The 25,515-nt window shown below is 46.2% G+C and overlaps 1 protein-coding gene and 1 long non-coding RNA gene across 7 annotated transcripts in view; one reads left to right on the forward strand and one right to left on the reverse strand.

Annotated features, from left to right (window-relative positions):
• Positions 1-7,311: 7,311 nt before the first annotated feature.
• On the reverse strand, positions 7,312-14,174 carry LOC113628883 (uncharacterized). Of its 2 annotated transcripts, XR_003436289.1 has the most exons (5): positions 14,064-14,174; positions 11,050-11,195; positions 10,004-10,879; positions 8,158-8,277; positions 7,312-7,359 (listed from the first exon to the last, which is right to left on the reverse strand). It is a non-coding gene; the product is annotated as an uncharacterized LOC113628883 (long non-coding RNA). The 2 variants fall into 2 exon arrangements; XR_003436288.1 differs by having other exon boundaries at positions 10,004-11,195.
• The window catches only part of PLEKHA2 (pleckstrin homology domain containing A2), a 57,547-nt gene continuing 45,529 nt past the window's right edge, over positions 13,498-25,515 (forward strand). The window contains exons 1-3 of one of the 5 annotated variants that reach the window (XM_027122873.1): positions 13,498-13,796; positions 15,716-15,972; positions 25,182-25,345. In XM_027122873.1, the coding sequence (XP_026978674.1) occupies positions 25,205-25,345 (141 nt within the window). In that variant the 5' untranslated portion in view covers positions 13,498-13,796; positions 15,716-15,972; positions 25,182-25,204. Of the gene's footprint in view, positions 13,797-14,068; positions 14,166-15,715; positions 15,973-21,768; positions 23,835-24,798; positions 24,853-25,181; positions 25,346-25,515 lie in introns of those variants that run through there. The other 4 variants (XM_027122874.1, XM_027122876.1, XM_027122871.1 and 1 more) reach the window with 4 other exon arrangements.

The raw sequence follows: 25,515 nt of genomic DNA on the forward strand, positions 1-25,515 counted from the left end.
TCCCTTTCCTTTTTCTTGTCAAGAACAAAAATGTACCAGAGTATTGAGACACCAGCTAAGGAATGGCCATGAGGACGGAGGGGCAGGGAGGGACAGGGTTAGGTCTAGAGAGATTCTTTAGAAAAGCAGACCAGCTGTCCCCCCGGGGGAAGATCAAGGGGGTCATGTGGTGATTTGGGGAGAGGCAAGTACACACACCCCTCTCTGAACTTGATCAGTTTGTAAAGCTGTCTCTGAAACAGGAACTTGCCTTGGGTCTCCTGAACCGAGGGGCTCAGGTCTAGCCTTCCTCCTTGTCACTGTCACCTTGTCCTTGGTAGCACTTGGCTGGCCGAGCTGGGTCCCTTGGCCAAGAGCTTTGCTCTTCCCAAACCGGGGCGGGTAAGTGGAGGCTGGGCATTCCTGGGGGGCTCTTCTCACTAAGGATGAGGTAGAGGAAGTTTGGGGGTGGAGGCATCCGAATGTCCCATGCATTAAGAACGGGAGGTGGTGGTGGGGTACGACAGAGATTCTGTCAAATTACGGATGTAGCCGACTAGATCCAGAGCAATTCTCAAGGGAGGTCCTCCCACACCCACAGGGAGGCCAAAAAAAGGCTTGAAATTCAAATGACTTTTGGTGTTTGGGAGTGCGAGAGAGGGCACTGGTAGTAAACAGAACAGAAGGGGAAAGAGAAAACAAAAGGCCTGCTTGGTGTCTTTCCTAAGAAGCAGCTCAGGATGGCGGCAAAGGTGATCCGATATGAGGCTGGACTTGAATAATATTTTCTCTTATGTATCCACGGGCTAGCCTGCAAAGGGGACTATTCACACATTTTATATAAATTTGGTGTCTGCCCTGATTGCAGCAGCTGCTGTTCCCTCTCCTTTTTTTTAGCCGCTGTTTTCAAGGCGACAGGGCAGAGATGCTTTGCCCACACTGTACCCACACGCTGTCTCTGCTTCTCTCAAACCAATTCCTGGCCCTGGTTTCCTCCAAAACTTGGCCCTTTCAGGAATACCATCATATTTTGTTATTGTTGTTGTTTTTGCTTTGGGTGAGAAGGATGGGAACACCGTAGGAGGACAGATAAAGATGGGCCCCATGATGAGAGGTGAGAAAACAGTAATTACATTTGAGAATCAGGTAGACGGAGAAATAAAAGTCCCTTGGTCCAGTACTTTGTTCTGTCCAGGTCTCAGTTTTTCTCATCTCTTAAAAAGAATGATGAGGATTAGAAAGGGTTGCCAGATAGACTGTAGATACTGGACTCCCAGTTAAATTTGAATTTCAGATAAACAGCGAATTCATTATTAAAAATCTGACCTTATAATTCTGCGTATTTGAGGTAGCTCTTAAATCGCCACCCTCAGGTGATGTTTAAAGGATGGGCACCCACGGGGCACACAGTCTTAGAGAATCAGTTTCTCCATCTGCCTGAGATGGAGAGAGAGTGGGGTTTCATGCCCGTCTTCTCTGCTCCCGCCTGCCCTTTCACACCGGCCCTCTCTCTCTTCTAAAAAAGGAAAGAAAGGCATTGCCCTTTGTTGTAAAAGCCTCCAGGGCCAAGACAAGGGATGATTAGAAATCATTGTTGAGAAAGCAAACGCCTTTTGTAACTGAGGTACAAATCATTTCACAAGGTAGGTGGCTTCCAATTGATGGCTTTCCATAAAACTTGGAGGAAAAAAGCCTAATTGAGTTGACCACTGATAGATCATTACAACAACTTTTTTAAAAATAGGCTTTATTTTTTAGAGCAGTTTTAGGTTCACAGCAGAATTGAGCAGAAAGTACAGAATGTTCCCATATGCTCCCTGCCCTCCAACCTCCCCCATAGAGTAATTTTTGACATGATGTCTGACCTATAGCTCGAAGGAGTTCAAAAAATTGAATGACACTGCCAAATTCGGCTCTGCTGAAAAACAGATTTTCAGCTCCCTGAGAAAGGTGGACTCGCTAGAAATCTTCACACGGGGTTTGTGTTCATTGAGTCATTCCAGACGCCGCTCTGAAGCCGTGAGCCCAGAAGTATGTCCCAATTTTCCTTCCTTCTCATCAGCCCTAAGCACTGTCATAACAGCCTCACCAATTTGTTCATGTGAACAAGGTTTCTCAGTGCCTACGTTCATAAAAATGAGAAATAGATGGGTCTCTAAGCTAGAATTGGACCTTGAGGAATAGAAATCTTCCAGTTCTCAAATTACATTGTGATTGCCATATAGCCCAGGTATGTGTCTGTGGCTGTCTTTACATGACTTCCGGTTCTGTTGCTGTTACTTAGTTCCCATGAGGTCTTAGACACTTCTTTTCCTTACTCTTTTTCCATGTGTTAAAAAAAAAAAAAAGAGTAAGACGGATAATACTGGTGCTAAACCAGCTCTTTCTTCCCTAAGTAATATTAATTAATGGATATTTAAACTAATTACATATGTATGTAAATATATAAAAGTACATATATTTATGTATTAAGGGAATAATTTCCAATAACATTTTACTGCTCTATGTTTAGTGATCAATAACATATATATTTACCTTGTTAACAAATAATTGTAATGATGACTTAGTTTCCAAAAAATGTTTTAACACTCGGAGCCTGAAGGTCGTGGGATAGTTTTAAAATTTTAAATTGGAAATCTATTTACATAGGCATTTTTGCTTCAGAAAATGTGAGGGGGTAATCAATAAGAGATGTTCAAATAATAAAAGATGTCATAAAAATATGACATTTGGATACACTTGTTTAGAAGAAGTGGAATGAATATAGAGTTCCAGGAAGAAAGGAAAGGATTTAACATTTCTGACTGTTAAAGAACTGCTTGTTCATTTTGAAAAAGGAATGATGGTAAGTGTCAAGTTACTGTAGTATTAGATTCTGTTGGATACATTTTAAAAGAGTGTTATGGGAATTCCCTGGTGGACCACTGGTTAGGACTCCACACTTTCACTGCCGGTTCCCACAAGCCCTGCAGCATGGCCAAAAAAAAAAAAAAAAAAAAGCTATATGACAGTTTTATTTTAAAATATACCATGCTAACAGAATACATCCTTTGAACCACTCAAACCTGTGATTAAAAGTTACACATGTCAATTTAAAAATGTTTGCAGAGATATGTAGTTTTCTATCATTTTTTTAGGGGGTGTTGGTAAAGAAAAGTTTGAAGACCACCACTTCATATCATTGTCTTCCCAACATTTCTGCTCATAATCCTTATATTTCTAGATACTTTACAACTTTGAACAATAAAAAATGTAGGCATCATTTTACCTACAATTTCAGAGGATTCATAGTCCCCAGTTCTTTGTACCTCATCATGTTGCCCATCTACTCTGAACTGGGTGGTAGTTCCACGGTCATGATACAAGGGCTTAAATTGGAGAAACCAGAAATAAATCAGCCCCTAGACCTCAAGGCTGAACTATTTCAAGAACATGCAGTTACATTTCAGTGACCATGATTTGACTCATGGTGTACTCAGTAACATGTAATTACAAGCTGCGTTCTAACGGACTTGACTTCTACTGTAATGCTTGCTTGTCACCTTCTGAGTACAGGGGAGCTACCTCAGGGTTGGATGGTAACTAATTGAAATGATCTAACCGACCCTGATGTGCACGCCTCTGGAGAATGACTTTCTCGCATACCAGCCAAGGTTCTGGTGGACTTTCTTTTCAAGAAAGGCAAAAAAACGAATGCAAGCAACCATATGCCCAAATGGCAAAGGAAATCCACATCCACGTGGGGGGAAGCTCGGTCACAGGCATTGTAGCAGTTGAAATAGGAGAGTGAAGAAGCACCGTTCTTCACATCAGAACTGAAGAGTAAATGATAGTTCTTTTCTGTCATGTGCACTTCTGAGATCTCCTCTCTTGTCAACTTTCAAATATACTATATGGTATTGTTAACTATAGTTACCACGCCTCCATCCATGCCATCCATCCCCAGAACTTTTTATCTTATAACTGGAAGTTTGCACTTTTGACCACCTTCACACATTCCCCTCACCCCACACTCACCTCTGGCAACCACCAATCTGTTCTCTGGTTCTATAAGTTCAGTGTTTTGTTTTGTTTTGGTTTTTTAATAGATCTTTATTGGAGTATAATTGCTTCACAATACTGTGTTAGTTTCTGCTGTACACCAAAGTGAATCAGCCATATGCATACACATGTCCCCATATCCCCTCCCTCTTGCATCTCCCTCCCACCCTCCCTATCCCAGCCCTCTAGGTGGTCACAAAGCACGGAGCTGATCTCCCTGTGCTATGCGGCTGCTTCCCACTAGCTAAGTATTTTACATTTGGTAGTGTATATATGTCGATTCTACTCTCACTTCACCCCAGCTTCTCCCTCCCACCTCGTGTCCTCAAGTCCATTCTCTATGTCTACATCTTTACTCCTGCCCTGCAACTAGGTTCATCAGTACCATTTTTTTTTTTAGATTCCATCTAGGTCCATCCACCTCACTACAAATAACTCAATTTCGTTTCTTTTTATGGCTGAGTAATATTCCATTGTATATATGTGCCACATCTTCTTTATCCATTCATCTGTTGATGGACATTTAGGTTGGTTCCATGTCCTGGCTATTGTAAATAGTGCTGCAATGAACATTGTGGTTCATGTCTCTTTTTGAATTATGGTTTTCTCAGGGTATATGCCCAGTAGTGGGATTGCTGGGTCATATGGTAGTTCTATATTTAGTTTTTTAAGGAACCTCCATATTGTTTTCCACAGTGGTTTTTCAGGTTCCACATATAAGTGAGATCACACAGCATTTGTTTTTCTCTGTCTCACGTTACTTAGCATAATGCCTTCAAGGTCCATCCATGTTGCTGCAAATGGCAGGATTTCCTTCTTTTTTATGGTTGAATATATTTCATTGCATATATATATGTGTGTCTATATATATATATGTGTGTCTATATATATATGTGTGTCTATATATATATGTGTGTCTCTCTATATATGTGCATGTCTATATATATATGTGTGTCTCTCTATATATATATATACACCACATTTTCTTTATCTATTCATCTGTCAGTGGACACTTTGTTTCTATGTCCTGGCTATTGTAACTAATGCTGCAGTGAACATGGGAGTGCAGATATCTTTTTGAGATAGTGATTTTGTTTCCTTCTGATATATACACAGAAGTGGAACTGCTGGGTCACATGGTAGTTCTATTTTTAATGTTTTGAGGAACCTCCATACTGTTTTCCATAGTGGCTATACCAATTTGCATTCCAACGGTGCCCGAGGGTTCCCTTTTCTCCACATCCTTGCCAACTTGTCATTTGCTGTCTTTTTGATGATAGCCATTCTGATACGTGTGAGGTGACATCTCATTGTGGTCGTGATTTGCATTTCCCTGATGATTAGTGATGTTGAGCATCTTTTCATGTACCTGTTGACTATCTGTATATCTTCTTTGGAAAAATGTCTATTCAGTTCTTCTGCCCATTTAGAAAATCAGATTGTTTGTTTTTTTGTTGTTGAGTTGTATGAGTTCTTTACATAGTTTGGATATTAATCCCTTATCAGATACTGCAAGTATTTTCTCCCATTCCGTAGGTTGCCTTTTCATCTTGTTGATGGTTTCCTTTGCTGTGCAGAAGCTTTTTGGTTTGGTGTAGCCCCACCTGTTTATTTTTGCTTTTGTTGCCTTTTGTTGCTTTTGGTGTTAAATCCAAAGAAATCATTGCCAAGGCCAATGTCAAGGAGCTTACCCAGTATGTTTTCTTCTAGAGTTTTATGGTTTCAGGTCTCCAATATTTTAATTTATACACTTTTCTTTTATGTACTTTTTATTTGTAAAGTCTTTTGTGGGGGCATTAAATAATTTTTAAAATATTTATTATTAAGCAAAAGAAACATAATGCACATAATATAATATCTGAAAAATATACAAGAGCATGAATGAGTCCTGTCTCCTCTTACCACCTCAGAAGTGATCTCCTCCCCAGAGGCCACCACTCTTACCAGCAAAACTATATGAAAATTTCTGATCACAGTTCAAACACATTTTCCTACCCCAAGGTCATCACTGGGAATGAAGAAGATTGTCTGGGGCACATATAACCTCTGGGAATGCTTGTTAACTTTTCTTTTCCTCCTTTGTTGTTGTCAGCTAATCCACTTACAGAGAGGAATGAACTGAATAAAGTCATTTTCTCCTCCCCCTCCCTCCTCTATCTCCAAAAGCTTTTCTATTTTCTTGGTTTCTAATCCACTGAGGACTGGGAAACCACATAACTGGACCTTCTGAAATTAGATCTTCAGCCAGAATCAAAGAGCAAGCCTAAGAAAGGCATCTCCATGAAGATGCAGGGACTTGGCTACGCAGAGGCTCTTCCCCTCTTACCTTCCGGTTCAGAGTTCTGTTCCAGGGATTGAAGTTACCAGAAAGTGACCTCCAGGTCAGGACCATGTTCCTGATATGTCTTTGCAGCAAACCAGGACTGTGACATCTTCTGACATTATATGCTGGAGGGAGCATTTGGCCACTTATCCAATTAGAACATCCAAACCATTATTATGCATTAGGTGTAAGGATAAATCTAGCTTGTTATTGTTTAATTCCCAAATGAAGGAGTTAAGCTGGACTGGGCTAAAACCTCCAGCCTAGTGTTGCACTTAATTTTAACAACATTTGACAGACATGTGGAGTCATCATACAAATTATGATGAAATTTGAAAGAAGATTCCTTAGCAAATTACCTGTCTCCAGTGACTCATACTGAGTTTCACCAGTTCTCGGGGTTCAAACTGCCAGTCAGTTTTGTATATCTTTTCCAGTGGCAGGAATTTTAACATGAATGGATATAAAGTTGGCTAAAATTTCTTGAAAAATATATCAAAGACACAATTATTTTTAAGTTGAAGATAAAGTTAGTGGTATGTTGTTGCTTTTTTTTTAAATCACAAAGCAGCTGTGAGATCTCTGAGGTACTTTTAAATTAAAAACTACTTATTTGCTTATAAAGCTAACTTTTTTCCTATAATCATAAAATAATACATGCTTATTGAAGAATACTTGGAAAATTCAGAAATAGAAAGGATTCTTTTTATAAATTTATTTATTTTATTTTTGGCTGCATTGGGTCTTCACTGCAGTGCTTGGGCTTTCTCTAGCTGTGGTGAGCGGGGACTACTCTTCGTTGCAGTGCACGGGCTTCTCATTGCGGTGGCTTCTCTTGTTGCGGAGCATGGGCTCTACGCGCGTGGGCTTCAGTAGTTGTGGCACGCAGGCTCAGTAGTTGTGGCACACGGGCTTAGTTGCTCTGCAGCATGTGGGATCTTCCCGGACCAGGGCTCGAACCCGTGTCCCCTGCATTGGCAGGTGGATTCTTAACCACTGCACCACCAGGGAAGCCCCTAGAAAGGATTTTTAAAAATAAAATATTTGTTCACTCTTCGTCTTTTGTACCTTTTGAACTTTGTACAGTGTGCATATATTTCCTATTGACAAAATAATGGAAGGACATAAATCCATCTGTTCAAATACCCTGTTTGATTTTCTTTGTTTTGTAATCACCAGCTTGTGTTGTGAACCACTGAAGTAACAGCCAACCCGCTTCACTGACCACCGTAGGCATCTCTTGGAATAAACCAGATAGTTTATTCCAGTTGCCAACTTTAACTATATTCACCCCCAGTATTTTCTAATCGTAGCCCCTATGTAGGCTCGGTGCTGAGGAAATGAATTATGAAACTAGTCTAAGCAAAAATAAAGTTTAGTACGAAAGCAAGGTCAAAAATAAAATTTAGTACGAAAGCAAGGTCAAGGATCCAAACCTAAGGTATCTATCTATTCATTCTCTCTCTCTGATTCCACAGGCCCAGTTCTTCCCTTGTAATCACAGGGCATCACTGGGGATGCAGGATTCCAAGCCACGCACTGCCCTTGTTCAAACTGACGGAAAAACAATGTCATCAGCATGAATCAATAGGAATGGTGCATTTAGCCAGGAGACTCTTATTTCTGGGGACTGGATGGGCACTTCATCTTGAAGTTTATATTAGTGTCAGATTTAGCAGTATGGCAATGTTTTCCAAACTTTGTCACAGGGAAGTAATTTTGGCATGTGTACATATGTAATGTCTATATATATGTATGAGTATAAAAAGTACTATAGAGTGGGTGGCTTAAACAACAGAAATTTATTTTCTCACAGTCTCGAGGCTGGAGTCCGGGATGGGGTTGCCAGCATGGTTGTGCTCTGGTGAGAGCTCTCTTCTAGGACTGCAGACGGCTGCCTTCTTGCTGTGTGTTCACACGGCTTTTCCTTGGTGCTGTGGAGACAGGGAGAGAGATCTCTTCCTCTTCTTATATGGCCATCAATCCTATCGGATTAGGACCTCACCCTTATAAACTCATTCAACCTTAATTACCTCCTAAAAGCTCTACCTCCAAATGCAGTCAGATTGGGAGTTAGGTCTTCAACATAAGACTTTTTTTATTTTGGAAGTAGCATAATTCACCAGATATATATACATATATATATATATTATAAATTTGCTTTTATATACCCACTTCCAGGTATTTCACCAAAGTTTTCTCGTTTTTGATTTTATTTTATTACTGTCCCTTACTGCTGTTTCCCTTATCCTATAAACAGAAATTGCCAATGTTCTTCTATTTTTCCTATTCTCAAGGCTCTGAGAATTGGAGCTAAGCGATAACCTTGGGTGTTGGGCAGGGACCACTGAACCAGGACTCACAACTCATGTCTTGCTATGTGATTCTGAGACTGTATCTCTCCTTAAAAACCTAAAGTCTTCCACCTGTAAAATGGGATTAATAATCTATAAACCTGTGAAAGTGTGAAGAAAGAATAGTTAATAATTTGTCGTGTAATGTTAGCTCTTTGTAATAAAAGTTTCAAAATGAAATGCAAAGATTTTAATTCAAAGGTATGAAGCTGATTGTTAAAGTTTAACAGACATTCTCAGCAATTACCATGTGCCCTAAAAACATTAACTCAGTCTCAACAACAATGGTATGAGATAAGTTATCTGTTATCACCACCTTCTCCATTTTATAGAAATACAGAGAAGCAGAGTAACTGGTCCATGGCTATAGAGTTAATTAGGAACAGAGTCAGGAGTCACATCCCGGGGGCAGCTTGGTGTTAAGAGACCAGTTACCATGCAGTCATGAACTATGAAATTGCTGCTTATTTACTTCTAATAGTGTCACTTCCTTGTTCAAAAACCTCCAGTGGCTCTTAAAGCCTAAAGTAATAAAGTAAAACTCATTTGCTTAGCAATAAAGACCCTCCAGCAACCTTTCTTTCCTGTTTTGTTCCCCATGAAAATCCTTTCTTCATCCTCCCTGCTTCCACCGTGATCCAGCTGCACAGGACCAGTCACTTTATCTGGAACCCATTTATTCTCATGCCCCTCTCCACCTTCCACATTTTACACTATCTACACCTTCAAGGTTCTTCCAAAGTGCTATCTCCTTCATACATTTTCTCCTGCACCTCTCAACCCCAGCTGGTTGTTTTTTTCCCACAAAATTTTCTCTTTCCTCTGGTCCCTGCTTGTATTAGTTTCTGGCTTTTCTTTCTTTTTGTTACATTCCCTCCCAACTAAATGATGGGATTCTTGAGGGGTGCAATATGCTTTCTCATAGAACTTTAAAATTTTTCATTATAATTTTAAATCATTATTGTTCTTCTTTGATAAGCAAATGTATGCAGGCTTATTGCAAAAAATAACACATTACAGAAATACATCTCTTAGAAAGTGAGATTCGTCATTATAGTCCCTCTTCCCATGCCCTAAGAGAACTGTGGCTAACAGCTTGGAATATAGTCTTTTAGACTTTTTTTCATGTAATAAATATGTACGGTTTTTATTTACAGAAATGGGATTGTATTATACAGGCACCTTTGTACCTTTTTTAGTCCTACTTATTTAGTATTTTTTCATATAGAAAAAATTTCATATAGTATTTTTCATTCTTTTTTAACAGCTGCATAGTATAAGATTATATGGCATTAATGGTATTTACCTGTTCAATCCCTTGCTGATGAGAATGACAGTGATTTCCAAATTTCACTATTATGCTGCAGCAAATGTGTATATATATTCCAGATATACACTTCGTATATACACATAAACATACACTCCATCTATACTATATATATCTCTGGATGACTTTCTGTAGGACAAATCTTTGGACATGAAATTGCTAGCTGAAAAGGAAAGGAGATTCTAAATGATGATAATTATCGAAAATGTGGAGGGAAAGAGTCTTGTTTTAGGTCTTCCTGAATCCTTCACAAACTTGGTGGTTAAGAGGGGGCCAGCTCTGGCGTCAGACTGCACAGGCTTGTAACTAGGCTTGGTCTCCATGTTTTAGTCATCTCATCTATAAAATGGGGAAATAGTAGCACCTTACTCCCAGTGTTGTAAGACTTAAATGAGACAATACAGGTAAAGCAATTAACATTTAGTAAGTACCTGGAAAATAAGTAAGTACAAGATATATGGGAGGAAAAATAGTTAATAGGTTCAGATCATTGTTTGCTGAATGAATAGGACTGAATAGAACAATAGTAGTTTGAGTAATCTTTCTAGAAATGGATGGTACTTTGCTATTGAAACCAACAACAACTCTTTATAAAATGACCAGCTAGCACTAGAAGTGCGATGGCCTTGGAGCAATTCATCTTTGTGAGAAGTTAACTGGCCTGAACCAGGATCAACCACTGACCTTGGCCTCTTCAGTCCCACACTTGCCCCAACGGAACTACCCGGCCCCAGCTTCAGCCTGGTACCTTCCATAATGGGTGTCTCTAAGGACAGAGCACAATGTGGTTCCCCAGAGGGTGCCCTGGCTCACCACTGAAGGTCGTTAGGGCATCTAGTTACCCAGCCGTGAACACTGAAAATGAATAGAAAAGTGCATAAATGGGTATAGAGTATAAGGCTCTCTGTTTAAATTCTTAGGTTCTGGACCAGTAGTCTCCATCTTCATGGAAAGGTTCCCACATCAATACTAGAAGATTCTGGGGGTAGTCAACCCTGGGTTCCAGAAACACCTCTGCCACTAACCAGCTGCAAAACCTTCAGCAAATTGTTGAACCTCATCTTGCACTGATACAACAGGGGACTGAGATAGCTGATGTGAAAGGCCTTTTTTGACATTCCTTTCCCAATAGGCGGAGTCACATTTTCACACGACCGGGCTGTTTATTGCACTGAAAAAAATGAATGCATAAAATCAGTCAATGTAAATACTTTCAAAATGTGTCGGGGATGGCAAAAGGACCACAGCAGGGCTCAGACTCAATTGACACTCTGTGCCACTATGGGAGGGGGTGGCAGGAGACCTCTGAGGAAACAGTGGAAGTACAGGAGTCAGAGAAGAAATTGTAATCTAACTGGGGCCAGGTCCTGGCTAGCGATAAATGTGGCAGTAAACGGGGATCCCAGTGAAGTACAAGCATCATCCAAAGTGCACCGATGACCCCCACCCCCACCCCAGCCCAACACTGGAGTCAAATTGTCCCCATCTTCCCAGGCCCATTTCAAAATTCACTACTTCCTTCTCGAGGACCCCTCCCAAACAGATGCGTGTGCGCGCACACACACGTCTTGTTCCTCTAAAAGTTGGTAGTACTTTGTCACTCTGTGCCATTTTCATGGCATTTCCAGGAGGGATACAAGGCTGCGTCAACCTCCTAGTAACACTTGCATCCTCTTGCCGAGCTTTGCCTCCCAGGCATCCAATACAGTAGTGCTCAGGAAATATTTGTGGCTCTGTGACTGAGTAACTCAGGCAGGCCCCACAGGGACTAGAGTTTTATGGGTTTTAATATGAACCGTACCATGGAATCTGAGACTTTTTACCTCATGGCTCATACTGGAAACCATCCGTTCCAGTCGGATTTACTGGGAGCTGGATGGAATTTTGTTCCATTTCACCCTGAAAACCATAATCTAATTTTTAAATTCAAAAACATTTACATAGCACCTACTTCACGTTCGGCAGTAATCCAAACACTCTACAAATGTTAGCTCATTCACTCTTTGTAAGCATCCAGATGTAGAAAATAAGGCACGGAAAAGTTGTCACTTGCTCTGGGATCAAAGCTAATAAGCACCACAGCTGGGATTCAAACCCAGGCCATCTGGTTCCAGAGTATATGCTCTGCCTGAAATTTATGTGAGTGGCAAAAATCTTCATGAGCAGATAGAAAAAAAAAATTGACGTTGATGTATTTATTTCAAAGGAAATGCTTTTTTTCTTGTGTCCCCCTTTCCTTCCTCATTCAAAGCAAAATGTTCTAAAGCTAACAGTCTTTTTTCACACCTGAGAGAGCAGGTCGGTTCATTTTTGCTTTGGCAATCAAAATGGAAGAGGAAACGTGTGGTTTCATCACTAGTGCTTTCGGGGTGTGTGCTGAGCGTGGTCCTACCTTCCTCCCAGCTCGTCTAGCTGGGGCCCCCCTTCCCCCAGGCTTTGCTGCCTCAGGTCCTGGAGACTTTTTAACAGTCTGCCTTTCCCCTTCCAACACTGGGACGTGGACCCGCCTTTCCCGCAATCCCGCCCATCTAGCCTCAAGGGTCTTCTTCGGCCCTCCCCTGCGTCAAAGCCTTGTAACTAGGACTCGACCTTATCAACTATATTTGCACCAAAATCCCCAGGAATCGCAGCTCCCGGTCGGTCCTCCATCCCAGGGTCAATCCACTACGTTTCTGTGTTTCGAATGTTATGTGCCTGGCTGCATGTACATTGAAATATCTATCTCCTCACGTGCGAGGCCGGCATCAGAACCTGACAGACGAGCCATTGATAACTGTGGGACCCAGGGCAAATTCCTTAACGTCTCTGAGTCTCGGTTTCCTCATCGTGAAGGGGATTGATACCCATTGGGTTGCAGCGTGGATCAAATGCGGTAACGCAGAGGCTGCACCGGCACCCGACAGTTCTCTTCGGTTCCTCTTGGCAATATTACTTAATACCTGCTGCTTGTCTGTTTCCCATTTTCCCCCAGAGCTCCCTCCCGCTCCGAGGGCTGGAAAGGCGTCTTTGCGCCACGCTCTGAAAAAGTCTCTATACAGCCGTTAGAACTTACGACCCCCTTGGGCTCCTGGGGCACATGCATGACAACCCGGGAGAATCTGAGATGCTTCCTTCGACGCTAACCCTAAACCCCGATGGCTGAAGGCTCTGGGTCCGGGGAAGGCCCGGCTGAAGTCGCTGGAGCGGGCTGGGGGAGGAGGTGGGTGCTTTGGGAAGAATAAACGGGGTAAAGAGTGAGCCCGCGGGCCGGCTCGTCTCCCTGTTTCTAGGATGCCCTCATCCCCGGGCCCCTTTCCCACTCGGACACCTGCTGCCCGGGGCCGGCGTCGGAAGCAGGGCCTCCCCCTGCGCGGCCGAGGTGGTCCCGGCGCGCAGCCTCTGGGGCCGCCTCCGGGCGCCCCGCCCCCGCCGAGTCCGCGCAGCCCGCGCGCCCGGCCGCGCCCCCTCCCAGCCCGCGGCGCCCCGGCACCCCTCTCCGCCCCCGGCGGGCTCGGCGGAGCATTGTACTCACATCCGGGGCTGGGTTTTGCTTTAATGCGAAACGTAATTAACCCGGAAAAAAGAGCCGAAGGACAAGAGAGAAGGAGGGAGGGAGGAGGGGAGGGGAGGGAGGAGGGGAGGGGAGGGGGAGAGGAGCGAGAGGCGCGAGAGACCCCGAGAGTTTGGCGGCGACAGACATCCCCCGAGAGCGACGGCCCGCGGGGCCCCAGAGGCGCTTCCCAGCCCGATGTAACCCACGCACCCTGCCCGAGCCCCGGCCCTGCGCGGCGGGGTAAGTGGGGCGCCCGCGCGGGCCCGGGAGCGGCGCGGCGCCGAGGGGCGGGCGGGCGGGGGGGAAGCGCCCCGCTGCGGGCCGAGGGGAGGTCGCCGCCGTCCCCCGGCCGCCTCCGGTGGCCCCCGGCGAGCCCGCAGGGCAGCCCCTCCTCCGGCCCTCGGGAGCGCCCGGGGTGTCCAAGGTCGCCGCCGCCAGGGGTCGGGCTGCGGGGTGGGGCCGCGGGCAGGGTGGGGGCGGGTGTTCTGCGGAGCTGCGTTTTCTCACGTTTGCAGCGGCGAAACTTCTCCGCGGGTTCTGGCGCTGGGGCCCCGGCTTGGCCACGACTTCCCGGGCAGCGGGTAGGGGAGACGAGCAGAGAACGTGCAGGCAAGTCCCCGGGGGCACGGATGGGGCCGTGGAGACTCATCTTTCTCTTCCCCTATTACCTTATTCCGTGGCAGGCCTAGAAGCCTCCCGAGGGAGAGACCTCCCTTCCCTCTGGGTCCAGCCCGGGCCCCTCGGGCTTCTGGAACTACGGACTCTGGGGTGACTTAAAGGAAACTGTACTAAAATGCAGATTTGGTGTCAGGTCGGGAAAGCACTCGAGGGGAGCTGTCTGTCTGTCTCACGAACTTCTTCCTCACCTTACCCGCTTCCCTCTTCTGCTCCAGTTCTGAAGACTGCTGTTTCATCGAATTAAAAAAAAAAAAAAAAAAAAAAGAGGAAAGGGAAAAGAGAGGCCTTGTAGGAACGAAAAGTGTGAGAGGAGGCGCGGCAGGGCCACCTCACTGGGGGCGGACCCATCTCCTCCCCAGGCCAGCCCTGAACCCCCAGCCTCTCGCTGTAAGGTTTCCTTGCTACTTGGTGGATCTTCCCCTTCTAACTCCTTCTCCCGCCACCCGCCCCGTCTTTCTTTAGGACTCCAGATGGGGATTTTCAGAGGAGAGTAAGGGACGGGGAGAGAAGGGGAGGGGACAGGCATTCTACCGGGACGCCAGCGGTGACACCCCCGAGGCATCTCGGTCCGCTGAGTGGTCGTTGCACTTGGGCTGAAGTTCCAAAATTGTACTTCTGTTTTCTTAATATATCTAAGTCAATCCCCTTTTTCCTCCTTTCTGGAACTTCATCATTTTTCTGTTTGGTGGCAAAGCCTTCAGAAACAGTAAAGCCAAAGATCTTGAAAGAATCGAAGTGTTTTCTATTTCAGTTGCATTCAGCTGACATTTATTGGGTAATTAAGACACGAAAGGCAGTGATGAACAAAATGTAGCCTCTGTCTTCAGGGATTTTACCATCTGATGCAGGACACAGGCGGTACACCAGGGCCTAGGACACAATGCAGTTGCTAAAATAGAGATCCAGCATGCTTTGAGGAGCCAGAGGAAGCTTTAACAGCCTTCTCATCCTTTCATATATTAGCCTTCACCATCGTGTGCCACTTGAACGCAGGTGACTTTTGCCATAGCTTGCAGTCTAGACTCTGGCCAGCCTGGTGTGTGACATCTACTAGGTGCTAAGTAAACGTTTCTTGAATGAATGAGTGAGTGACTGCAAGAGCATGAATTGTTTGCCCCTATCCAAATGGAAGAGAAGAGAGCAATGTGGTGGTGCCTCAAGCTCGTCTGAGCTGGTTCATGAGGGCTTCCCTTGGGTGTTGCCTTTGGACCTAAGTATCCTTCGCCCTCCTTGTAAGCCCCGCTTTTGACAAAGTGCCTGTGGCACTCCTGCTGATGGGAGCCTCGCTCACTTCACAGATGGGTAATCACCTAGGTACGGATTGGGGAACCACCTGCCCTTTGGTGGAGCGTTTGCAGTGCTGCTTTTCCCTTGTCGTTGGTGCTTGCTTCTCTCTTCTGTATAAGGAAGTAGGGCCTGCAAATCCCATCGTGTCATCGTAGTGTGCTGAACCGTAATTCAGCTTGGTGTTTTCCCCCGAGGTTAAAATAAATCCTGGAGACATGCAGATTTTGGTCGGTGCCTACTTATGGAGAGATTCTGCAAAAATGGGAAGGGAGAGTCATCAGCCCCATCAGCCAGCCACGCCCCTCCGAGCAGCCCTCCTGCTGGCTTGCCTGGTATTTGCTGAAAGTGCCGGATCACTAGGGAGCCGGGAGCAGCAGGGCCTCGATCTCCGGATGTGCATCCAGCTGGCGCTTCATTGATCTCCGGTCTTCTTCATGGGGCAGGTGGGCAGGTGGGTGATGCCCCTGTTAAAAGGCTGGAACGCCTCAAATTAGATCTTGCTGTGGCCCCAGTGCAGTAAATATCTCTTCTGTTTCCCTGAAACTGTAGTAAGTAGTTATTTTGGCCGAAATAGTCGTGGAGCTTGGAAAAGATGATCTGGGTGCTGGGGCGTTGCACTGCTCGGCCTCTTCCCTCTTCCCACCGCTGCCTTACTTTCAGTTTTCCACGTGTCTTAGTGAGCTGGAGAGGACTCCGGCAATCCAATCTGTTAGGCTTTGGAAAGGAAGGAAGCAGAGCAAATAGTATAGTGTGACAGTCTATGGCAAGAGCAGAATCCTAGCCCTGCCTGATATAAGCCCATCATTGAGCCAGGGAATTGGCCAGGGCAGGGAGATAGGGCGGCTGGGGGGGTGGGAGGGATGGGGTCCCTTGCTTCCTGTTCTGCACAGGTCTGTGGTTGCTGTAGTGGGACAGTAATTGGAAGGCCCCGTTGACCTTTACTCCGAACCTTGGGCTGCCTTTCTGCCCGGCCAGCTGAGATAAAAAGGGAGGTCCCCTTCTCCCTGAGAAACACTGGGGTTAAAGTGCAAAGGCAAGGGCTCGCCCTCCCATCAGCTGGGACTCCCTTTTGGCCATCCATTTGCGGAGCGGATCTCTGCTGCTGTGATTCTCCCACGGGCCAAGCAGGAGGTGGTTCCAGAGACCCTTCCTTGGCTTCTGATCGCAGGCCTGGTTCTGTTAACTTTCAGGGCGGCCTGGCCGAGATGGAGTCGGTGGATCTCTTGGACTGTTTTTTTTTAACCTTTTGGAGAATTTTTGAGAAATATGATGGTTCTTGGAGTAGACGGAAGAGTGAGGGCAGCTTATGCCTTTCCTTGTGAGGGATTCCAGCATCACTGCCTTCCCAGTGGGATTTACTTATTGATATTTGAGGGGTGGAGACGGCCTGGCAGCTGCCTGCCCTGTTTTACCTAGCGGTGGGGGTCATGTACTACTTGTTAGGCACTACACACGCACACATCTTAACAACAACAGTTACACAGTGCTTAGTCTTTGCCAGACCTTCTCTTAAGCACTTTTCACACATTATTTCGTTTAATGCACACAGCAGCCTTTGAAGTAGGTACAGCGATTCTCTCCATTTTGCAAATGAGGAAATAGGCCCTGAAGAGTTTAGTAGAGTCTGTCTGACTCTAAAACCCATGCTCTTTCACTTCACTCCAGCACAGCGGTGGGTCACTGAAATCAGCTCGCCCTCTTCAATGGTCACGTTCTTGCAAGAGTTTTGTCAGGTGCTCTCAGACCCATCCTTGTCACCTGCACGTGCTCTGTGCCACACCTGGCCCCTCCTCCGTCCCTACATCCAGAGACGGGAGCACAGTGCCTTTAGACAGGCAGGCTTAGGCCCTTTAGACTTTCCCCCAGCACTTTGCAAGAGGCTAGTACGTAGGAGAAATAAGGATGCTTTCTTTTCCTTCTCCTACTGCCCAGGTTTTAGTGGGTGAGAAGGTCCAACTTTTAAATGAGGATCAAGCTGCTGTGCTGCTACCAGTAAGAAGGCCTACAGTGAAACTGAATCGCAGAGCCTAGTAACTGGATTCTGAAAGTGGGAGATCTCAGTTTTTATAGGCTATTTATAACCCCTGGGGCTGGTCCCTGTGCTGGTGAACTCTCTGGGGGGAGGTGGTCTCAGGAGCCTTGAGTCAAGGGCAGGCCTTTGTTTCGTACCAGCTCTAACAACCACATTTTCTCTGAACATAGATGAGGCTGCTGTTCAGAGAGGTCATGAGAGTTTAAAACATTTTGCTGTTTTTGGCATCTTTGTTGGAGTGGTATCAGTAGTCAGTCGTTCCTGCCGTTTCCCCAGTATTTTTTTCCCTTAAAAAATTCCTCGAGTGTCTCTTGCCCTCCATTGAGAGTTCTTGGGTCCAGGGGACGTCGGGCACCTTCTCTTACCCTCCCCATTCCTGTGGATGTCTGCATTCCTCAGCCTGCTCTTCCGCTGGGAATGTGTTCTCAGTACATTCTCTTCTCTCTCACATTATTCTCCGGCCTCAGACTATTTGGAATGTGCTCTTATGACAGCTTCAGAATGCAATGATGTTATAACGGTAGGAAATAGATGTTCCCACATTTTGGAAGTTAGAGTCTTTGGCCCAGTCTCAGAGCTGTGTTCTGAAATAGCCACGCTTGCGTTTTGTTGTTGTCATTCTTGTGTTTTTACTGGGCCCTGGGCATTCGTGGGCCCTCCGCAATGCACCCTTATGTAGGTGGGAGATGGAAACGTAGGCGAACTCTCTGTTCGCATGGCCCATACGTTTTCTAACCTCCACACCCCAGTTCCTGTCTGCTTATTACAGTCCTCTCTGAGACCTCTGATGTCATTTCCCGATTAACTTTCTCCTGTAGAAATTTAGCAATTTCCCGTTGGTATCTCTCTCACTTACCACTGATGCTACTGTCCCCAGCTTCTACCCTCGAGGATGACAAGATAGCAGATGTATTCACTGCATCCCTGCCCGCCCCCCTATGTTAAGAAATGCCTTCCTGACTTTTTTCTGGAGCAAAATCCCTGAAATTCCCTTTCCTACCAACGCCAAGTAACATGAAAGAAAACTAACCAAATTTAAAAATGGATTCATTTTTTTTGAGTTTTGAACTACCGGAGATTATAGTGGATTATTTCATCCTGGGGCCAATACCATTTAAGGCTTTATCTCTGTTACCACTTTCTTTCGTTTGTATTTACCTCAGAAGTATCAGGACGATCAGGCAGATGAATCTCCCTTATTTCACTCTATTTTTTCCTGTATCTTCAAGCCACATTAGAGATCTTACAAATAAGACGTCCAGTACAGTAAGCCAGAGCTTTCATGACTTAATAGCTCTTCAGCTTTTCTTTAAAAAAACAAACAAACCTATTTATCCATCTTTTCATTCATCTATCTAGACATTTAACTTAAAGACGTCAGTCCCATCTCCCAAGTTTCAAGAAGGAAAATTCCACTGGGGGCGGTCTTTGTCGGGATCCCTGCTTCTGGGCGTGCTGTGCTGCAGGCTCTGTGACAGCAGAGGGAAAGAGGCACTGACTTGCGTGTGAATCTTCAGTTGACCCCCAGGACAGGGGCTCCTCTTATGAAGACCAGAGAGCAAGCAACCAAACCCACAGAGGAAAGAAAGAGCCTCTCTTAGGGGAGGCTGCAGTAGGAAGTAAGAAACCCAACTAGATTGGAGGGTGCCAAAGCCCTCTGGGTAGGTACCTAGCTTTTGGGCAATTGTGATGGGTGGAACATGGCTTTATTAGATTTAAGACTTTGAAACACTAAGAAGTCCCAAGAGCGCTATAATTTAGGCAAGGTTTTGCTTGTTTATGGACTCTGGAGAATTGAGAAATTTATTCTCAGCTTCAAAACTTGTACGCTGGGGATGGGGGTGTGTGTGGAGTTAAATAGCTTTCCCTCCTGCTAAATAAAGTAACATACATTTCCTGTAGAAAATTTGGAAAATATGGAAAAAAATATAGATGTAGATAAAATTCGCCTGTGACCCATAGATAATAACTGCTAATATTTTGGTGCCTGGATGTCAGTCTTTTTCTATCCAAATATAGAAATATAAAAATAACACTTAGAGGACTGGGATCATATTCTAAATCATATTATTGTATCTTTAAAAAGCTTTGGGGGAGTTTTTCCCTAATTCATTTAAGTACTTGAAAACATAGCTATTTAAAGATTGTGCAACATTTCCTTATGTGAATGTCCTATCATTTATTTATTATTCCCTAATCATTTGGACATTCAGGGCATTTCCAACTTTGTGTCATTATAAATTCTGTTGCAGTTGCCATCGTTTTATTTTAATCTGTATTTGCATCTTTGTTTATTTACTTGGATGGAATTCTAGAAGTAGAATTTCTGGGTCAAAGGATAGGAACATTTTTAGCTCTCTAGTTCCATACCGCCAAACTGCTTTCCGGAAAGCTTCATACTACTGTCCCGGGTGTATAAGAATCCTAAGAAGTGTCTTCAGGAGACAGCCTTCTTACTTTTCTTCCCTGCTAATGCCTCAGTCTCCCATTGGGACCTGTTTTATTTTCTTAGGGTCTTGGTCCCAAGTTGTCTCTTGTATATTAATGAGCCTGATAAAGATGTCCGTTGTCTCAATTCCTAGGGGAGAATTTTATTCTTGGCTTGAATCTCCTCCAATGATGGAGGCTAAGGCACTGGAATGGGCAGTAGAGGAGATATTTGGGACGGGGATGTTGCCCTGTGCCCTCATCTCATTCGATGGTGGGCAGCCATTGATTCTTTTCTCATGAGCTTCATCTCGTCAGCTGGCAAGTGTTGGCCAGGAATCTCAGGTTAGTTGACATTTAACCCATTTTCTGCTGCTGATCAATGGGTAACTCCATGCAAAGTCCCTTTCTTTCTAAAAGTTTCACTTTTGGGAATTCCCTGGGGGTCCAGTGGTTAGGACTCTGTGCTTCCACTGCAGGGGGCCCGGGTTTGATCCCTCCCTGGTGGTGGAGCTAAGGTCCTGCAAGCCTCGTGGCCAAAAAAGAAAGTTTCACTTTTACCATCAATTAAATGTTTAACATATTTTCATTTGCAGCACATACTTAGCAACTTATGTACTAAGGAAATCTAGATGGTGTAAAACTTGCTGCTTTTCTATTTTACTTTTCATTAAGGTACATTATTTACTTATTTGAATTATTGAGGCTATGTTTTGGTTTTGTTTGGGGTGTGTGTGTTTGTGAGAGAGAGAGAGAGAGAGAGAGAGAGAAAGGGAGAGAGGGAGGGAGGGAGACGGAGAGAGAGAGAGAGAGAGAGAAATTGATTGTGTGCAGACATAATTTTTTTTTTGCTGTACGCGGGCCTCTCACTGTTGTGGTCTCTCCCGTCGCGGAGCACAGGCTCCAGACGCGCAGGCCTAGCGGCCATGGCTCACGGGCCCAGCCGCTCCGCGGCATGTGGGATCTTCCCGGACCGGGGCACGAACCCGTGTCCCCAGCATCGGCAGGCGGACTCTCAACCACTGCGCCACCAGGGAAGCCCCACACATAATTTTGATTTGCATTTAACAAAGTCTAGGAAGGAATGTGAAGCAGGAAAGAAACATGAAAAAATGTTCTGCCTCACTGGGCGTCATTATATATTTAAACTAGCCACAGTTTAAAATAATGAGAACATTCAATGTATGTAAGATTATAGCAGTGGTAACAATATATTGCTGGCTGCAGTGTAAACAGATGAAATACTTTTAGAAAGCAATTTTGTAATAAGTCTCAAGAGTTATAAAAGTTCATAACCTATGGTCTAGTCTTATTACTACTTGGAATTTATGCTGTATCCATGTGTAAAAGAAGAAGAAAGTATAAAAAGATGAATTTTAGCATTAGAAAAATTGGATATCATCTAACTGTCTAATCATGGAGAAATGGTTTAAGTAAATTAAAGTAAATCCAGTCCAGTGATGTTATGCAACCATTAAAAACACTGATTATAAAGACTGTGTAAAACATGGAACATGTTTACGGTATAATTTAAAGTTTTAAGAAGGTTGATTATGTGGACAGAAGCATGAAAAAGCATGCAAAAGTGAAAACAGTTGGCTAGAGTGATTTTTTTTTTTTTTAGCGGTACGCGGGCCTCTCACTGCCGTGGCCTCTCCCGTTGCGGAGCACAGGCTCCAGACGCACAGGCTCAGCGGCCATGACTCACGGGCCCAGCCGCTCCGTGGCATGTGGGATCTTCCCGGACCAGGGCACGAACCCGTGTCCCCTGCATCGGCAGGTGGACTTTCAACCACTGCGCCACCAGGGAAACCCTAGAGTGATTTTTTTTTTAATGCTAGCATTGTTATATTGTGAATTTTGCACTAGAAATGGAAGACACTGGGGAGATTGGCGTGCTTTGGAAAGACAGGGTGCTGAGTGCGGTGGGCCGAGGTCCCTTGCTGGGCACAGAGTCTGTGCTCTTTCTTGTCCGTGTGTTGTGATGGCCTAGGAGCTCCTCGCTGGGTGGTCTCGTTACGGAATCAGAGCGAAGGTGGAGGGGCTGGCCTGAGAGAGTACTGTCCGGTGCTCTGACACAGCCAGAACACTTTGCACGCTGCCCCAGGAGATGGGCTGAGAGTCATTGTCCAGTTGAGGGACCCAGGATACAGTGGGGGTGGGCATGGGGCAACTCCTGGGGCGCATCACCCAGTGTCACCCTCCCCCCAGTATTTTTACACTGGGGAACTCGGTTAAAATGAAATTTAAGATAACAAGTGATTTTAAAGTTTAAAAGACAGGCTAGAACTGTATAGCCGAGGAGTGTCATGCAAGTTGGAAGGGACATTTCGAAGAGGTGATAGACAGTATGTGTATGTGCATCAGGGTGTCCTCCCCCTTATGGATCGGCTGCTGGTACTTCCTTTTCTCCCCTCCCTGCCTGGTTTTCGGGGCTGGGGGGGTGGTGGCAGAGTTAATCCCATCCGAGGAGCCTCTCTGGGAAAAAGGGGAGGAGCCAGCGGAGACTTGGACGATGCTGGGGGGCAGGTTGAAGAAGCAGGGAGAGGGGATTGGGGGCCGGTGGCGGCTGGCTCTCTGTACCAGCAGCTGCTGGGACAAGGGATGCACCCACGGGATGAGGATGCACTGTCAGAGGACCGGGCTCGGGACCTCAGGTTTGTGTGTCTGCGCCATCTTTGGGTTTGTCGCTTCTGTGTGGGTGGGCTTGTTCGTTCTAACCACACTTCCCGTGTGATGCTTGGTTCTCCTGCCGCCCATCCTGCCCCCACCCACCTCCCACATGCTGATGAGCCCTGTGACTCAGCTGCTTCTCAGGACATCAGAGCAGCTTTTTTTTTTCTGGGCTAGAACCACAGTCAGGAGATGTGTAACCAGATTTCTTCTTTTTATCATCTTTCCTTTTGGTCCCTGAGGGTCCTCTCCCACCATGCAAGTGGGAAGCCCCCTCTACAAGAGTAGACTGTTGGAGGATTGTGGAAACAGTGGCTTCTCTGGCCTCTGACTTGAGAAAAAGACAGGCCCCTTGGGCTGAAGAGGGGACATTGGAAAGGCAGCGTGAAGTCGGGTGCTGTGCTTACTGGCTGCACCCAGAGACAGTTGGCTTTGTCATCCACTGCAGTTTATACCCTTCCCCTTAGGGATGTCCCGGGTGGCGACAGCGCTGAATCCCCCGGAACGTCTGTCTCTGTGGCTGCGCTGGCATCAGGGGAATTTGCTGAGTTTTCTTGGGGGTTGGGTGCACCCTCACTGCAGGGCTGACCCAGCCTTTCTGCCTGGGACTCCTGATTTCCCCTGATTCCCTGGGGGAAGCTGCATCCTTTCTCAGGGATCTGCTTCCTCCCCAACCAGCGCTGGGCCTCTCCCTCCCCATTTTTGACCCTACCCCTTGGCTTGAACCCATCTCTCTCCCTTTCCTGAACTCACTTTGGCCAGTGGTGAGACGGGAGCTGGGATGGAGGCTTAGTTTGGGGAGGTACCGAGAAGCTGGGGATCTGGCCACAGGGACCTCTGACCACGTGATGCACTGCGTGCAGGGGTGTCTCCCCCCTGGCCCTCACCCTCGGGGTCCTCCTCTCCCACTGTGCTGCTACTTCGTTCTCCTCTGCCCTCTTTCTAAACCTCCTCTTTCCACTTTTTCTCCTTTTCTCTCCTCCTCTTTTACTCCTTTCTAGCTGTGCTGTTTCATCTGTGTCCTGTTTCCCTGGCTGCTTTCCTTTTTGTCTCCCATCATTGCCCAGCGAGTCGCCGCGGGATCCCCTGACCCGCCTCCCTCCTGACTGAGTCATCTGCCCCGTTGGGATTCTGCCTGACCTTACCTGGAATCAAGGGATTCACTGTTTCCTGGCATCCTGGTGTGTGAGCAGGGTATTTTTTTCTTGGGGCAGCGTCTCAGCACCGCAAGGCCCCGCCACCATCCACATCCTTAGAATTCGCCTCGTCTTGTGGAAATGTGTGTCTCTGCATGTGGGACTTTCCTCCTGGCCAGGAAGCCTGCGGGCTTGGCATCTTGGTAGCTCAGGGGCTCACCCAGGGTCATGGTGCAGGGCACGGCCCGAAGCCAGCCGTCTCTCAGCTGTGCTTAGTCATAGGCTCAGGGCCATGGCGGGCTTGGGTCACAGTGAATTTTTGCTTTGTTGGAGCCAAGCAGGACCAGGGGTGGGTGGGGTGGGTGGCGTCTGTCCTTGAAGTTCTGACTGTCACATGGGGTTTTCTAACCCTGGGCACCGTGTCGCACTTCTGCAGTGCATTGTGCGTCCAGGTGGGGTGTAGCTGCCTGTTGGAGGGTGCTTTTCCTCTTGGGGAGGAGAACAGAGCTCCTGCCTTTTCCTTTGGCTCTTCAGACAGACGGAAGGGAGCCAGGAGAGGGGAGGCCTGTCTGAGGGTGCGGAATGTCTCAAATCGCCGGACCCTCTTCTGCAATCAGGAAAGTGTTCAGGTTTGGGCTTTCTTCTGCTCCCTCATTCCTTCGATTACAAGTGGCTTCTGGGAAATGGCAAAGTGAAGGAAGTGGTCCTGGGGCTGAGGGGTGTGGCCCTGCCCCAGGAACCCCTCGGATTTGATTCCTTGGTACCTTCATGGAGCTGGAGGGGCTGCTCTTCACACCTGAATTCTCGGCAGAGTTTATCCAGGTGTTTGCACGGGAGCTCAAATCCTTTCTGCAGTAGTTTCTTTACATATAAATTGGGTTATAACCTACTTCACAAGGCTTTTCTGAAGAGTGATAACAATACCTAGTGTTTATGAATGCTTTGTCTGTCACGTACTTAATTCTCGCCAAAATCTGGTGTAGGTCCTATTATTATCCCCATTTTACAGATGCAGAAACTGAGGCATGGAAAGATTAAACAGTTTGTGGTCACACAAACATCAGTAAGTGACAAGAACTGGGATTTGAACCCAGGCCCCTGACCCAGAGTCTGGACTCACATCTTCCATGCGTGTAAAGTTGCCTAGCGCTCTGCTTGGCACGTAGCGGAGCCTCAGGAAAGTTAGTTGAATTAATGGATTTTGGTGACTGTTCATGGAACAGAGTTGACAGAAGTTTCCGGGGTCTGGTTGGGGTGGGACATCTGGGGCCCTGGGGAAGGACACCCGTGGGAGAGGGTGGCAGCCTCCCTTCTGCAGAGGGGAGTCAGGCCGGAGTGAGGCACCCGCTGTACTCTCCTTCTCACGGCCCCTCCCTCCCTCCTGCCACACAGGGTGATGTGAGCAGAGCCCAGGAATGCCTTATGTGGATCGGCAGAACCGCATCTGTGGGTTTCTGGACATCGAGGAGAATGAGAACAGCGGCAAGTTTCTGCGGAGGTACTTTATTCTGGACACGCAGGCCAACTGCCTTCTCTGGTACATGGACAACCCCCAGGTGAGAGGTGGTATGGGAAGGGGCAGGGTGGCCGGCCGCCCATCATTGCTGGGGGGATGCACACAGGGTTAGCCTCAGGGGCTCCCTCTGTCATGGGCAGCACAACCTGCTGGTCAGGAGGGAGGGAAAAACCCCACAAAGGTGCGCGCGTGCGTGTACACACACACACA

This window comes from Aethalodelphis obliquidens, unplaced genomic scaffold (assembly GCF_003676395.1).
Source record: "Aethalodelphis obliquidens isolate GAN/ISIS:26980383/991018 unplaced genomic scaffold, ASM367639v1 scaffold25, whole genome shotgun sequence".
Classification (NCBI taxonomy): domain Eukaryota; kingdom Metazoa; phylum Chordata; class Mammalia; order Artiodactyla; family Delphinidae; genus Aethalodelphis; species Aethalodelphis obliquidens.